We start from the raw sequence: 16,314 nt of genomic DNA, 5'->3' as shown, positions 1-16,314 counted from the left end.
TCATGAGTTGGAGAGACACAGAAAATCACTTTGGAAAGCAGAAGACTTGAACTTGTAGAATTCCATTTGCTGTCAGTAACAAACCTATGTTATATACAACGATACCTAGAGATTTCAGGGAGAAGGGTTCAAGGCAAATAAATTTTTAACTTTTTATTGATGAACAGCAGAAAATGTAGCTAGATGTAATGTCAATTTGTACATGTGTAAATAAACTTTTGCAAATTTTCAACATAATCAACAGCTACTACATCAAAACAACTCAGGTGTATGATGTCACAGTCGTGGGCATCCCCCTGAGACAGAAGGACACAGAGCACTGTGGCGGGAGCAGCAGAGGGATCTGAGGACTGTAAATCCAAGTACAGCCACAGAGGGAACTGTCAGTGGCTATTTTGTGCTGAGACATCTGTTGCCTTGACTACCCTGCCTGCACAGCTTCCACAGAGCTGGAGCTCGTCTGCACAAGCTACACGAAACAGTAACTTCTGTGCTCTCTGAAAAGAACAGGAGCTGGCTAATGAAAGTGTTGCAGATGGCCTCTTAATACGTCTGTCTTGGCAGGAACAAGTTTTGTTACGAGGGAACACACAATGCCCTTCGACCTGTGTAACCAGAGGCTCAATAAACTTCTGTTCATATTCTGGCAGGCACATGCTGTAGTATTTTCTTAAAACATTATTCCTGTATCTGTATCACAAATAACTCATCAGAGCCCGCGAATATTGTTTTTCATGTTCTCTATTAGGCATCTATGTTATCAGTGCCTTTCTTCAGAGCAGAGAGTGGTCTGAAATATTATATATATGTGTTTATAATTTGTTTTGGTTGAGACGTGGTCTTGTAACAGAATGAATCACAGATCTGTAGATGGAGATTTGAAATGGTGCTCCACAGACTGCTTTCCATCTTCGAGAACTTTGGAAATGCGCTGCAAAAACAAGAGGAACAGAGTGCCAGGTGTTAAAGCGATGACTGTACTGCAGTCAGTTAGACGTATATTAAGCACTAGCTTGTGACCTAGAGAAAAAAAAAAGGCATTACCCAAACCCTAGGTACTTTGAATTCATCTATCCTGCAAAACCATAAAACTGTATTAAAATTTGTCCACATGACCCTAATCTTGCTGTGGAAAAACTATAGAAAAGAACTTTTAGCTTTATTCATTACTTTTTCAGACATATAGAATCAGAAATGTGGACTTCCTTATTTCATAGGCTATTTAAGTTTAAATGTGAGTCGATGAGATCATGCTGAAAAACTGCTACTCCTGGGTCTGAAAAGAACAAATACGTGATAAATTGAAAACACGAGAAATCCTACAGCCTTCAAATTAATAGTTTTTTTTGTTCCTTCCAGTAAAATATGATTATGAACACTCTTAAGCGCAGATTTCACTAAATGTTTCTCTATGGATGCAGAAGGCACTCGTTATATTTGAAAAAACAAACAAACACGGAAACCAACAGTTGAAAATGAAACCATGGGGGAAAAAAAAGGTAAAAACCATAAATCAACCTTTGCTTTGAATGATCAGCAAAGAGTTGACAGAAATCAGTAGAAGGTTTCCTACTTTAAAGGAAGGCAACCTGTTTTAAGCAACATTCGTGACTCTGGTGTAAGCCAATTACTACTTTCAAATAAGCATCTCTGACGCCAGAAATTGCCCTCCTCTGCTTACCTTACTGGGCTGCTGGTGCTAGCTGCCCAACGGAGTTATACAGAACAAGAAATAATTTCTTTTCTTTCCTGCTAACGTTGTATCAAGCCAATCAGAGAAAATGAGTGAGGCAGATGAGACCTCTTGTGGTACCGATGCAGAACTGCACACCTGAGCCTTTCTCACGCACACGGAGTGTATGTACGTACATTCCTACCCCAGAAAGCACTGCCAGAGGCAAATTTTTGCTTCCCCATAGAGCTTCCACTTTTGTCCCTCATGAGAGAGGAGGGAAAAAACCAACCAAAAAAAAACCAAAAGACAAAAAAAAGGAAGCTTGACTTATGATCTTAGGGTATTTTAAAATGACTTAATTTTCAGAGCAATGAATTTTTCAAGAAGTAATATTTTCTTTTTTCCCGCATGCAGAACTTACCATAGTTTTAAATAACTGGTTCACTTTCTTTTTTTTGAAGGTTTTTTTGTCACTGTCTGAGGTTGAAGGAAACAGTGGCTGACTCAGCCTATGTGATGCAATTGTTTCATCAGGTGCCACAGCGCTGGCAGACAGAGTCAATCCTTAGAACAGAAACATTGGTTGCACAAAACAAAACCAGATAAAGAAAGTCAGAATGTAAGATAAAGCAGAACACAAAATAATGAACTACTGCAAAGACCAGAAAGAAATAAGACATTTTTAATCTACCTATATCCCTAGAATACAAAAATAAGTGAAAATTTCCCTGTTTGTCAATGCGGAAGCACTGTACTTCGTTACACTGGAACTGAATAGTGACAGAACGGAATCAATCTGGTCAAAGAAGAATACATAAACAGACAAAAACAAAGTGGGCCGGGAGAGTCTGTTGCGCCTAACAGGCTTCTTGAAAGATGGGCACAACGAGAAGGAGAGATGAAGGGCAGGCTGAGAATAAGATGTGCAAAAGTAATGGGTAAAGGCTATTGATCTAGGGCACATTTCTGTGTAGAGCCTGGCCTAGAAATGAGTTCCACCTTCAGCTACACTTTCCCCTTCTCCATCACGCAGCCATCAGTGTTTCTAGTGCCCACTTACGTCACCTTGTTTCCCCTTCTTGCTGTGAGGGAGGCTTATGAGATTCCTTTCTAACGCCAAAAGCAGAGGAGGAAACCCTGCTATGGGGCAACCTGCGGAAATATTCATCGGCCAAAGCAAAGTTCAGAGCACTCCTTCCTGCTCCAGTGGCAAGGGCAGACTGCTGAAGGCCTTGCTTCTGCAGCGAGACCCTGCAAAGCCAGGAAGATGAATAACCCTCGCCTCTGTCAAGGCAGGGGCATACTCACACTACACAAGGAAGCAAATTTCTGAACTCCAGAATTAGCACTTTCCTAACTTGCATGTGAGCCTATTGTTAATCAAGCAGTAGCAGCAGTCCAGCTTCATGCGCATTAATACACACTTAAATTGTAATCTTTGTCTCAGAGCCACACAGAGTGAGCTACCTGCTCTGCCTGCAGTAAACCCTTTATTGCAGCGTTTTCTTAACAGAAGCGCAGAACTCTCATCTTACTGTAAGGAGTTTACCTGGGATAGTTGGCATAGAACGACTGACAGAACTCATCTGCTTGAGGACAGATGTTTTCTGCGGTGCCACTACGTGTTCTGAGAGGTTGGTGTCACTCATAAACTCATATTTCCTTGACAGCTGTTTAATAAAAAAAAAAACAACTAATGATGAACTGAGCAACAAAGACCTAAGCAAAATATTTCATGAAAAGTATAAAAGAGAATAATTAATAAGCAAACTATTATGCCTAACCTGAGTTCTTTATGGGACTGTTGCTGAGTAAAAACATACAAGTAAATAGAAGCAGTAGAATGGAATCCACATATAATATTATGCACTAGCTAAAAACATGAAAACATGTAATGATTCTGCAGGTGATACATAGTTAGGTAAATACTTCTCAATCCACGCAGAAAAAAAACATTATTGAAAAAGCTAGCCAGAAGGGATTCTGTAATGTGGAACTGAAGGATGTTATTCATATCATGTATCTTTAGAAGAATACCATCAGTCAGCTCTGACTGTGATCTGCAAAGTAAAATGTGGTTTTGAAAACATTTTTCTTTATTACATCAACATAGCCAGCTTGACTGCTGCAAAGTTTGTCCCTATTTTTCTGAGGCAAAAGAAAATTCTGTTACTCGATACATAGTGAGATTCCCACAGTTAGATAAGGTGTTATCTAATTTAATCAAAAGACAAAGGTTGCTTATTCTTGTATATTAACGCTTCTCAGGGCATGACTGGGCTTTGTATGTCTCATTTGTACGAGGGCACGTAGTGTAAGTTTCTCCTTGTTTCCCAAAAGAATCTTGGCTTTCCACTGAATTCACTTTGCTGATTCCTCCACAAATTTTTGATCAAATGACTCTCTCCATTTAATTCAACGATCTTTTATCACCTGACATTTTAATTTAGGGCTTGTGTATCAGGAGGGCATCTTCCAATCATTTTTTAAAATTTTTTTTTATACTAAAAGAAGAATAACTTCCTAAGAACTAAAGTACCAAAAAAAGAGAAAAAGGCAAGCACAATATAAGTTATATAAATCATTCTAATGACCTAGCAGTGCAATAAAAGCACTCAGATGATCTACGAAGCGGGAGATGCCAGCGCTTCAGAACTTTAGTCTGGCACCATTTAAGGAACAGTGTTTGCAACCTTGCAATTTCCCAACAGCTGCATGTTCCATAACAAGGTACAAAACGCACAGGGCTCATCACTTCTGAAATAGCCCTGACTGCAAGGAGCTGCCATGAAATGTCAGCACAGTCAATTGCCTCTCCATAGGAAAGCTAGCTTAACACTCCCAATATAGTACTCCAATTTAAGCTAACCAAGCTTCAGAAATTGCAGCTTCAGGGCTACACTATCTGTCATCATAAGCAAGTGGAGATGTTCTGATGTTTCCATTGATTTGATTCTTCCTCAGCATCGTGCAGGTTCCATTCAGGTCAGGGCATCCTGCACCATCTCCTTTTCTGGCAGCCAGAGTCCTATGTAGTAAATGTTTCTCTTCCTAAACAAAGAAGTATTGTTCTCTTGTTTATGGAATATAAAATAAGACTATGTCAGTAACATACACATTTCATTTCAGAGAGGGGAATATCAGGCGCCGTCTTCTCATCAGCAAATACCACACTGCTTCTTTTTGTTCTTTTTTTGGACCTTCTCATCTTTACTTCGGGGTGAGGATTAATTTGCAGAGCAGTCACCTCTGATTCTGCTTTTACTGGCTTTGGTAGCACTACTTCCAGATCAAAGCTGCGGGAGCAAAAGAAAAAAAAAAGTACAAATTGCTGAGTGGTATTGTAAAAGCCACTGCTCTTCTGATGTCATTTTCCCATGGACTATAAATGCAGGTCATCTTCTCCTTTAGCGTTCTATGCAGCCTTTCAATCTGTTAGCAAGAAGTTCATGGTGTGCTTCAGCTGGCAACTGTACATACAAATAAAGATGCCTTCAGCAGGCGTGATATCGTCTTAAAATGTTGAAAAGAATGTAAAAAGCAACAGGAGTGCAAAACTCTTTTCAAAGGGTTGTGCATTAGCTTAACCACTCCTAAACTAAACAGTCAGAGCTCATAGGCAAGTTTATGGTGGTAACGGTGCTGAAAGCAAGACATAACATATGGGTTGTAGAAAATGGAACGGAAGTATTACTATTTATTTTCATGTTTTAAATGCATTCTCCTATTTATTTCACCATACTGGACAACATCACACATAGCCAGTGATAAAAAAGTAATCCTCCTCTCCTCCTCTAATTTTTGTAGTTTTAAAACTAGACTATTTTATTTCAAAAAAAAAAAAAATAAAATTGGTGCTGGTTTTACTCCCTTCTCTGTTCACGTAATTAGCCTATTGAACATGGGCCTGAACTTATTTTACAACATTAAAATGGATAAATCAAGTAGAATAGTGAATTTGTTGATCCATGCTTCCTAGAAATCAGTCAGTATTATAAGAATTACAAACAGGTGTGTGATTCAGCTGCTGAAGGGTAGTTGTCTGGTTCCATAGGAGGTGTCCTGCTTTACCAGGAACACGGGGCTGGCAGGCTCCACACAAATCAACTCCGTGGGCTGCACCAACCTTGAGTGGGAGCTGAGGGGTGGGAAGAGCAGCCTGGGACAGCTCCTAATATGTGATACTACAAACCTCAAAAAATCTGTGTTAAAAAAAATTTAATTGTGTTCAACAACTGGAACAATTTGTGGATGAAAAAGCTGATCAATACACCTATAACTGTTCTCCCAAAAGTTTTTAAGTTTCCCAGTGCTGCAGTTAAGAAACAATATTAAGCGAAGCATTCTACACTGCTACAGCCTTTACTAAAATGTTCTAACTCCTTACTTGTATGTTTGTAAAGGTTGCCCTCTTCTCCCATTTTTATAAGCAAAAATATGCTAATTAAGTTAAAAGCTGAAAAAAACCCCAAATCTGCAAAATCGACAGACCTTCGTATCTTTTTGAAATGTCATTTAAAATACTTGTTTTCCTGAAAATGAAACACCACTTTTTTCTATTAAGGTTGAAATACTGTAGCTTTAAGACTGTAAATAGTAATACCTACAGTTAAAAATAACTTTGGCAGAGATTGAAGAGACTGCTAGTGTTCTTTATCCTTGAACGTGTGGGTTTTTTAATCTTTTAGCTTCACCCCATAAAACTAGTTAGAAAACAGGACTAAAAGAAAATTGGTATTGCATTCATAACCAACCTTTCTGAAGCAATTTTACTTGGAGTACTGCAGTCTGAGTTCATGGAAGCCAGTGAAATAACGGATAACTGACGATAGGATCTCAGCATCGATCTTGGCCGTCCTACTCTCTTGTCATCAAAATCAGGCTACAGGATGGAAAAAGACAAACACATTCTACCAAACAACTTCACGTGAACCTCATTTCATCCCTTTTCACTAGGTCTTGAAGACAGCACAGATGTTTTAATATTTAGCATGGAAAAAGCTATTTGCCACCCTTAATTACTGCAACTGTTCCTTTCGTCTGGAAACACTCTAAGGCCTCTCGTGACTCAGTAATACAGTGAGTACCTAAATAAACTAAAATTAACATTAATCAATTGTAAGCTTTGAAAAGAAACTGAGAAAAACAGCATCTGCTGATCTTACAGACTTGGGGCAGTCCACTAAAGTATTTGCCTGAGCAAACAGATTTCATTGGCCTTTGCTCCAAGACACTAACCCTGCTCCACATTCACTATGGCAAGTTCTGCCTCCTTTATATATTAACATAAAATTTTTTAATTTTATGTTTGAAAGCATTGGACAAAATTAGTATTTCTCTGTAGCCAGAGAGGAAGAACGGGAGGATTCTCCAGGTCATCATGTATCCATACTGCACAAAGGCACATCTGCTGCCCCATCTCTCTTTGCAAAGCTCAAGATTGTATGTTCTGCAGTGTTAGCAGAAAAAGATTTCGCTCAAAACCTTCTTGAAGAAGATTCAGCGATTATAATGGAAATGTTCAGCTTAACATTGATGGTTATTTAGGCTTTTCAGTCTGGTAAACAGTTAACTAAAGCAATCTGACTGATTTCCAAATGCTTTCCTGTTACTCTTGTTAATAAGGGAGAGACAAGGATCACATTTCTTTGCTAATTCTAGAACTGTTTTCTTTCGTGAGGGATGGCTCCTGGGATCTAGAATTGCAGAGTGCAGTTAGCTCTTCCCTCTTTCTCTGTGCAAGTATTTCTCTGGGGAAGCATGCCCCCTCCTAGTTAGTTCATCACAGTGCCGTGATACGAGGCAGGGTTTTGGGAATTTCCCAGTGCCTACATGCCATAAACTACTTCTCAGGCCTACAACAATTTCTATCCTATAAACAGGATGTGAAAAATTTTTAAAAAACACTTCCTATTAAAGCACAGGGCTTTTTTTCTGATTACCCCAAAAGTATTAAAAACTTATGCGTAATTTCATATGCCAAATTTCCAAATACTTAGCTTTTGAAGTTATTTCTCACTAAGCTCTGATGTCTAGCAGAAGACTTGGAAACATGTGCAGTTTCAAGAATTATTTATTTCAAAGTGTTTTGCATGCTTCTCATCTTTTGAATGGCTAGAATCTTGTGATAAAGACACAATGACTGCATAACTTTTCTTTTTTTTTAAATAAAAAATTCTCAGGCCAGCCAGAGTCAGACACATTAAAATGGCAGTAGTGACACTCACTCTGCTCTTACAAAATTTTAAATAGGTCACTTTTTTTTTTAACTGCTGATCTGCAAGAATGCTGAAGGGTTCAAGCATTAGGCAAGACTACTAATGGTGGATTACAGCCTGTTTATTATTGCAATGATGGCAGCATGGAACTGCAAATAAGATAAACATACTGAAATAAATATATAGGATTTTGCTTATATAGGTAACACAACACCATATCCAAAATTCAATTTAGAAACTTGCTTTTTCCCCTATAACAAGGAAATAAATCCTTTTATAAAATGATCAGTGCTGCAGGCAAAATAATTTCCAAAGCAACTGGTATGTAATCACAAAAAACAGTCAACATAATTCTTGCTAGCCTGCACAAGCTCAGATAGGCTATTTTATTCAAGATTTGTCTGGAGAGTTTGTGTTTATAAGTTACCCTTCAATTCACATAGATTTCAGTTTGGTCTCAACTAATATTTACAGTATTATACACATGATAGGTTTTACTTCCCAACACAGCTGGAAGTGGCTAGCATAGGGAGACATCAATTGCAGATCAAAGCTCTAAACCACTAAGAAAAATTACAAAGAAGTGAAAGAGAAGAATTTCCCTTTGCTTCCTTAATAAGGCAGAAAAGAATTGCAATTTTCATAGTCATATTAAATACTCCAAATCTTCCAGAATGAGGAATATTTGATACGTCAGAGTATTGAATCAACGCTTTGACTAGAAAATTCACATCTTACTACCTTTAGATCATAAAAAAAACTCACAAGCAAGGAAAGTTTAGTACATGGGTTTGTTTAGAAGAACAAGATGTGCATTAAGTAAAGAGTGCAGGAGAAGTGAAAGGAGAGCAGTACCAATTCTCTGGCTCCATATTGTTTTTCCACTTTAACTTTTAAATGCTTGAAACATTCCTCCATACGGTCATGGAAAGGACGAAGGTTTTCAGAAACTCTTCTTTCATGAATTTTAATTCCAGCCCCAAGGAAAGGTATCTGGAAGAGGGGGAAAAAAAAGAAGAAAAAAAAAAGTGAGAATATTAAACTGGGTCTGACAAGCCCTCTGACTCCATTTAAAATATGGACTAAGTCAGCTCCACAACTCTTGTGGTGAATGGCAGATGGATTTGTTAGGTAACCTCAGCTTTTAGCAGCAAGTACAAGATGGAAAAGGCTCTTGAAAAATGAGCTTGCTCAGGGAATTTTTGAAGAATGTTGGCTGCCCCGTAGTGACTATTTTCTCTCTTCTATGGATTTTAAGGCAATCCCTTACAAGATCAAACAGACCATGTGAGAGTTAAAGAACGACTAGCCCACCTGCTTATGAAGGTGCCTGCCATGGTTTACAAGAATGAAGGTCGGGATGAAAAATTATGCAAGTGGATTCCAGGAAAGTGGTTTCAAATTCTTCTCTTTCAAGTGGAGGATTAAGTGCACTGGGAAAGGTTTAAATCAATCTGCTGGTGGCTTAATCATGTGATCACTTTGACAAAAAAAAAATTATCTTCAAAGATAATGGAGAGCACACTTGGACGTGCTGTTTAATTAGACATTTACAAAGAGAAACTTCGTAGTGCTGCTTCTCTTTAAAATATAAAGACATTTCATTACTTTTCAGTCTTTGAAGATGGTGATTTAAGAGATTTGTGCAACATAGTTTTAGCTACCCTTTTGCCAGTAAACTAACTGCTTTACCATTGATTTCGAGCTATTTTGCATTGCTGTTCGGGGATTTTATTCGTAAAATCCACTTAGATTCCATGCTTCCTTTTTGTGCTCTGACCCTATAAATATTATAAGTATCATATACATCTCTCCCCTCTTTGATCTGATCATATTTTCTGGAAGTTCCTTTCAATGTAAGTTTTAAAAACACAGTATTAAACCTCATCAATTACAGACAGATCTGCTTATCCTCTTTAGAGGGATTTACAAGGATAGATATAATTTACCACTTATTTTCTTAATGCCAGATGGTATTACAGTCAATTTGTACCACTACATCCACTGAGTACCTCTGATGGTCAGAGAGTAATCATATACAGAGCCTGTGGTGGGAAATGATACAAGAAAATGTACTCAAGCTAATGACTCAAACTAATAACCAAATCAAGATGAATCAAAATGAAACAGGAAAAAACTTCAGAAATATTAACAACATTATATAAAAAAGTTCCATTAAAACTATTTTGAAGATTCATTTCAAGGTTGACAGAGGAATAAATGGTTAATTCTTGCTGTTTCTCACCTATGAAACAGAGACAGAGTCATCAAATAGTTTGGGTTGGAAGGCACCTTTGAAAGTCATCTAGTTCCAACCTCCTTGCAATAAGAAGGGACATCTTCAACCACATCAGGTTGCTCAGAGACCCGTCCAACCTGGCCCTGAACATTTCCAGGGATGGAGCTTCAAACAACTCTCTGGGCAACCTGTTCCAGTGTTTCACCATCCTCACTGTAAAAATTTCTCCTTTCTATTTAGTCTAAATCTACGCTCGTCTAGTTTAAAAACATCACCCCTTGTCCTGATGCAATGGGCTTTGAGAAAAATTTGTCCTTATCTTTCTTACAAGCCCCCTTTCAGTACAGAAAGGCTGCAATAAGCTCTCTCTGGAGCCTTCTCTTCTCAGACTGAACAGCACCAACCTCTCAGCCTGTCCTCACACGGGAGGTGCTCCAGCCCTCTGACCATTTTTGTGGCCTCCTCTGGACCCGCTCCAAGTCTCTCTTGTGCTGGACACAGCACTGCAGGTGACGGCTCACCAGAGGGGAGTAGAGACAGAGAATCCCCTCCCTTCCCTCGCTGGCCACACTGCTTTGGATGCAGCCCAGGGTACTGCAGCCCTTACACAGGCACAACAGAAGCTTAAATCAATGAGGAAGAATTTTTCAGTGAAATAGTACGAAGTATGAAACAGCAAAAACACTATGAGAAATATCTCGAGCCATTCCTTTCTGAGAGTAAAATTTCAGATTAACTCCATTACATCCCTCTTTGCTTTGTTATAGCAATTACTGTGTCAGCAAACAGTTCTTTCTCACTTAAATCATCTACATTTCAGAGGTCTTAGCACTTAGTGGTTTCTTAACAAAGTTCATATGTGCAAAAATGGAAGTCTCTTCTCTCATAGTCATTAATTTTACCATATATCGATGGCAAGAATTTTTTCTGGAATAGGTAATGCAAACAGAATTGATAATTTCTGAGTTTGTTTTTCTTCCCTCCAGTATCATAACAAATGCTTAGGTCAATGTAAAGAGCCACGCTCCCTTGAATCTCAGCAAAACTAGAGGTGCATTTTCCTCTGAGTACAAAAGGCTTCTGCAGGTTGGCTGGCTTATCATAAGTACAATAAAAAAAACTACAGATAACCTTGGTAGTGCTAGTATAAGCAGAATAATCACTTTTAAATATTTACTATTGGTCTTCCATGCTGTTTGTCACACAAAAGACATGTAGCTGCAATCTTTGAAGGGTCATTGAGCTCCTGTGAGGAACTATTGTTCCATTGAGATTTCTAATGCAAACAAACAAACAGTAACAACAAACATTCACCTTTAGGAAAGAGTTACTTCCCAAGAGAATTTCTGATGTTTGCAAATGCTTGTTTTCCCAGCAACTCATGACTTTTGCCACACATTCAGTTTTGCCTCCAGGAACACAATCTGAGTTTGAAGTCCTGGCCCTTTTAACCATAAATGTCACCCAATGTATGTGGCTTTTGATGAACCATTCCAAATGATGTGCTCTTGCTCTACAAAGTACTTTCCTGGCCTGCTGCTTTCCCTGGGACATAAGGAGGTACACGGGTAATTGCCCTGATCCTGGTGACATTTCATCTAACTCCTAACGGACACTGTAATGATGATACTCCCCAGGAAATATGACGTGATTTTTCTAAGTGAGACATTTCTCCAGTTTAGGCACAGATTTCAAAAAACATGAAGGACAGGAAGGCTTAGATCCTCAAGAATGTTTTATCGATCGCTTGCCACATCATAGGGTAAAGAATTACTGCTATGCTGTTTCATCAGTGAACTTCCTGTTAGGCACATTAAACTTGAAGGAGTTGAAGTCATTTTTCCTACTTAGTAGAAACTTCTCATAACAGGATCACAAACAGATAGTCCTTTTAAAACTACACATACTTTGAAACAGAAGGTTTAGTCTAAGAAAGAATATTTTACAATTAGCCCCTTTCTAAAAAAATACTATGAATTCGTCACAAAAGTAGGCAGACACTTTGTAACAAGAATATTCTCATTCTTCTATCCCTCCCTGCTTTGGGGAAAACATCAAAACAAACAAACAAATCAACAAGAAAGGAACCACAAAAAAAACCAAACCCAAACCAACCAGTAAAAATTACACAATCATCTAAACGCTGTGTTCTCCTCTGAGGAAGGAACAGAAAAAAGGAATCACTGCTGAAGCCTCAGCTAACTGTAGACAGTAAGAACTTACCTGCCAAGCAATTAGATCTTTGAGTCTATTCAGCTTTTCTTGGTCCTCTGGATGGGCTCTGATATATTCTTCTGTAAAGAAAGCCTTAGACAAAAAAATAATCCAATCCATCATTTTGACAAGTAAAGAAAGCAGTGATTACTCTATTGACTCCAGCTGGTGACCATAACATTGGTCATCAAGTAAGAGACACACGCGTACTCCTTAACCAGATGCTGCTGCTGATAATTCCTTGTTGCACCAGTTCAGAAGGAAGGTGCTTGTTTTGTTAAAAGGCATTCAGTCTTCATCCAACATTTCTGAGTTTTGAGACCCCTACTACAAAACCCAATTACTGTTTGCATTATTAAGCTTGCACTGAAACTAAAAAGGTAGAAATTTGGAGTATCGTGATTTACCCCATAAATGATCCCTTGATTCATGTACGCTACTTACTGACATGAGCAAGTGTTAGATGATAACGAAATTGAACTGCTTCATAGAGAAGCAGGGCCAGATATTGCACACTCATTGCCTTTTGCTGCCCAACGATTTTATCCCCCAGGTACAAAAGAACAGTGTAGCTATCTGCCCATGACTTCCAAATATCTAAACAAATTATACTTCAGCACCAACCCAGCGCAAGTAATACTCTTCCACAATACGTCATGCTTACCGCATGTAATTTAGGCGTGTACATACATACATATATACAGCATCTTTTTACCACTATCCGAGTCTCTCTGACATGCTGAGCCTCCTGAGCACGGCACACGCTTTTCATCAGGAAATGGCAGGCAGAATTAATAGAGCTCTACAGCTGAGGGGTAACCCCATATTCATTTTCATCTAAAATATTAATAATTTATAATTTAAGTTCATATGAGTTTTTAACATTCTTGCATTCTCTCCTGCCCTGCCTTCACAAGGTGGCTGTACGGATGGAATTTTCTACAGTTCAGTCCCTCAGGACATTCCATTTTCCTTGTATTGCCAAAACTGTTTTTATTTGCATTTCATTTTTGAACAACAAAACCTCCTACGCAGAATAGCTACAGTTGGTGAGAAAGCCTGATGATGGTTTATGAGAACCCACATGTAAAACCTCCAGACCTACTGCAGGATAAACTCGATTCATTTACTCCAGATCAAATCATTTGATGTGTGAGAGCCTATTTCACTACAAAGGGGCACCTCACCTCCCATGTATCCAAAAACTCTCATAAGTGCAATTAATATCGAGCTTCAGTTACTACAGCTTGCTAGTCTCTGCAGATGTGAGCAGGATAGGAGGATCTCTTAATCGGTGGAGTTATGGCTTTTGTATTCTCAAGCCCCCATTCCACTGCCACTTTGAACAAAGGATGTAGGAGGATTATGAAATAATAAATTTGAGTGTGTTCTTTGACTGACTTACAAACTCTTACCTTCTCATATTTAGCAAAGCCACCCATAACAGCTGGATCAACAATTCCATTCAGAAGCATAGAAAGTGGATTAATAGGGAGGTTCTCATCACTCTGATACTGGTTAATCATCATCAAAATTTTTTCATTCGTCGTGGACATCGTCTCAATAGCATTCTCTAAAGGACTAATTGTAGTCTATAAAGAAACAAAAGATTTCTAAGTTTTATACAGAGATAAGAGAAATATTTTTGGTTTATAAACATCACGTAAAAGAATTGTGTTCTTAGAATTCAGCAAACCACTACAGACTTGTTCAGTTCTCTTAGGAATTGGTCCTGAAACTATAAATCAGATGGAAGATATATTGATCCCAACAGCAGAAAGATAAAACATCAGTAATAATAGTTGCATACGTATAAAAAGAAATAAACAACAGTAATCTTGCATGATAAATTTGTCAACTATTTTGTACATGAGGATTCATATAGATGTGTGTTTTACAGGTTCTTAAGCATGTTAATACACACCTGTGACATGGAGACAACTTCAAACCATCGTAAAATTCCAGGAAGTTTGTATGCTGTAACAAATGATGTTCTTTCAATCCACATGGACTATGAAAAAAAACATAGCAGGGAGAAAATGACACTTTAGCATTTAAACTTTAATCTTTTCTGCCTTCTGAAATGTCAGAGTGAAAATAACGTAGATGGAAAACATGCACATTTTTGCATAAAAGGACTGCAAAAATGAATGTAGCACAGCAATCCGCACTAATCACTTTTCTGACTTCAGATTAGGTCATCTTCAGGCATTACAGGGAAAAGAAAATTACCCTTGAATCTTTTAGTACCTGCTCCTACTTTTGCCATTACAGATGAATGGCTGTGACTAAATGACCTGCTCTCACCTCTACCCAGGTTATGCTTCCCCCCTCCACTTTTAAGACATACTTCTGCAATTAGAAGCAGTAATAGCCTTGTAACAACTTGGCAGCATTCTTACTTATCATACTGCATGGTACGGTTGTCACGATAAACTATAACCAGATATCTGTAAAATTAAAATATATAAACTCACCACGTTTTGATGCATGACACTGAAAAATAATTCCTGGTGTTGAAGATTTCCTTGAATATTTGAGCAATGCAGACTACTCAGCACCAACAAAACTGACACAGGCAGTACTCCATTCTGTCAAGATTTCGTAGGACTGACAAATGCAGACACCACAGACCTCTCACTGCCAAGCTGGCAGCTGACAAAACTGTTGTAAACTACAAGAGGCAAACTACTTGATATTTATTTACGTGCCATCTTGTTTCATAATGAAAATCTGTACCAGAAAATGGTACTGCTGTAGACAAATATGTTGTATGCGGTCAACTACGTAACGTCTACCTGCAGTTCAACAGTGATGTACTGATAAGCAAGCACATAGGAGCAGTGCTGAAACAGAGACATATATGCTGAGTTTTTAGAACCAGAACCTAAAGTTAGGGTGTCGGTACTGGGGAATCTGAGACTAAGAAAGTATCCAGGCCAAAAGTCCGTCACAGCTACCAGAACTGCATCCCTCAGCCTATCAGTTACTTACAGCAAATTCATTTTCAGGGTCAACAGATCCTTTTCTGACTGGTCTTGAATAGTGGAAGCGGTGCACATTATTGGACTTATAAAAACTGAAAGAGTTTAAAAAGATTATTGTAAAATACGGGAATAAGAAATTTATGGATCTTGTTAGCGCAGCAAAAGATTTCATTTTGAGTCAGTTGAGTTTTTAATTAAAAACAAATGGACTACTCAGAAAAAAAGTACTCTACTGAAAACTCAGGAGACAACTACTTTTTCTGTAATTCAGGGACAACAAATAGTACTGTACAAGTATTAAGCTTCAGCTTGTGACTGGGTGTAATTTCAGGTGTAACAACGCCAGAGCTTCCAGATTAATGTTAAAATGTAAAGAAGGCGCTCTAGAGAAGATTTTTACTTTCCTGTATTCTTGCTGCTTGCCTGCTTCATAATGGCATACTGAAGAGGTATACTTTGGTAAAAATAACTGAACAGAGAGGATATATTCCCATGGACTGAAATACATGGGTTTTTTCATCCCCAGCAAATGCCAAATCAGTTTAATCACACGTAACAATTCTGCTCACAATTGTGCCCAACAATAGTTATTCGATAAACTAAATATTTGAAGCCATCAGTAATTTCTCGTGATAGATAAGAAAATATATATAAGCACTGGTAGAGCAGGATATCGATTTAAAAAAACCTATTGCAAACTCCTGTTATGGTCTATTTATTCTATTTAGCTCATGAATCATTCTCAATCACCTGGCTATCTCCCTGCTATTCTGGCTGCCTGGAATTAAGAGAAATTTTGCAGTTTTGGCTGTCCACAGAAAAACCTCTCCTTCTGTTTTTTAGTATTTTTCTTCTGTGATATGATTTGATACAGCAGTATTTTCCACTTTCTTTTCTTTATTGATGAAGAAAAGCTTAGTAGTTTGCATCAGAGGTCCTAGGTTCCGATGAACTAACGTACCACAAGTTTGGTCGCTCAAC

At 38.2% G+C, this 16,314-nt stretch overlaps 1 protein-coding gene across 1 annotated transcript in view; it reads right to left on the bottom strand.

The window, feature by feature from the left end:
- Positions 1-856: 856 nt before the first annotated feature.
- LOC104269361 (dedicator of cytokinesis protein 2-like) overlaps positions 857-16,314 on the bottom strand; it is a gene marked incomplete at its 5' end in the record, with an annotated part of 28,408 nt that continues 12,950 nt past the window's right edge. Inside the window, 10 exons of the mRNA XM_009877973.1 lie at positions 857-931; positions 2,097-2,239; positions 3,225-3,345; positions 4,791-4,971; positions 6,430-6,557; positions 8,749-8,886; positions 12,356-12,439; positions 13,762-13,938; positions 14,271-14,357; positions 15,341-15,425. Of these exons, the coding sequence (XP_009876275.1) occupies positions 857-931; positions 2,097-2,239; positions 3,225-3,345; positions 4,791-4,971; positions 6,430-6,557; positions 8,749-8,886; positions 12,356-12,439; positions 13,762-13,938; positions 14,271-14,357; positions 15,341-15,425 (1,219 nt within the window). The remainder of the gene's footprint in view (positions 932-2,096; positions 2,240-3,224; positions 3,346-4,790; positions 4,972-6,429; positions 6,558-8,748; positions 8,887-12,355; positions 12,440-13,761; positions 13,939-14,270; positions 14,358-15,340; positions 15,426-16,314) is intronic.

Source organism: Apaloderma vittatum, unplaced genomic scaffold, assembly GCF_000703405.1.
Source record: "Apaloderma vittatum isolate BGI_N311 unplaced genomic scaffold, ASM70340v1 scaffold5161, whole genome shotgun sequence".
Classification (NCBI taxonomy): Eukaryota; Metazoa; Chordata; class Aves; order Trogoniformes; family Trogonidae; genus Apaloderma; species Apaloderma vittatum.
The sequence above is the reverse complement of the archived record's forward strand: the minus strand, read 5'-3'. Positions and strand labels throughout refer to the sequence as shown.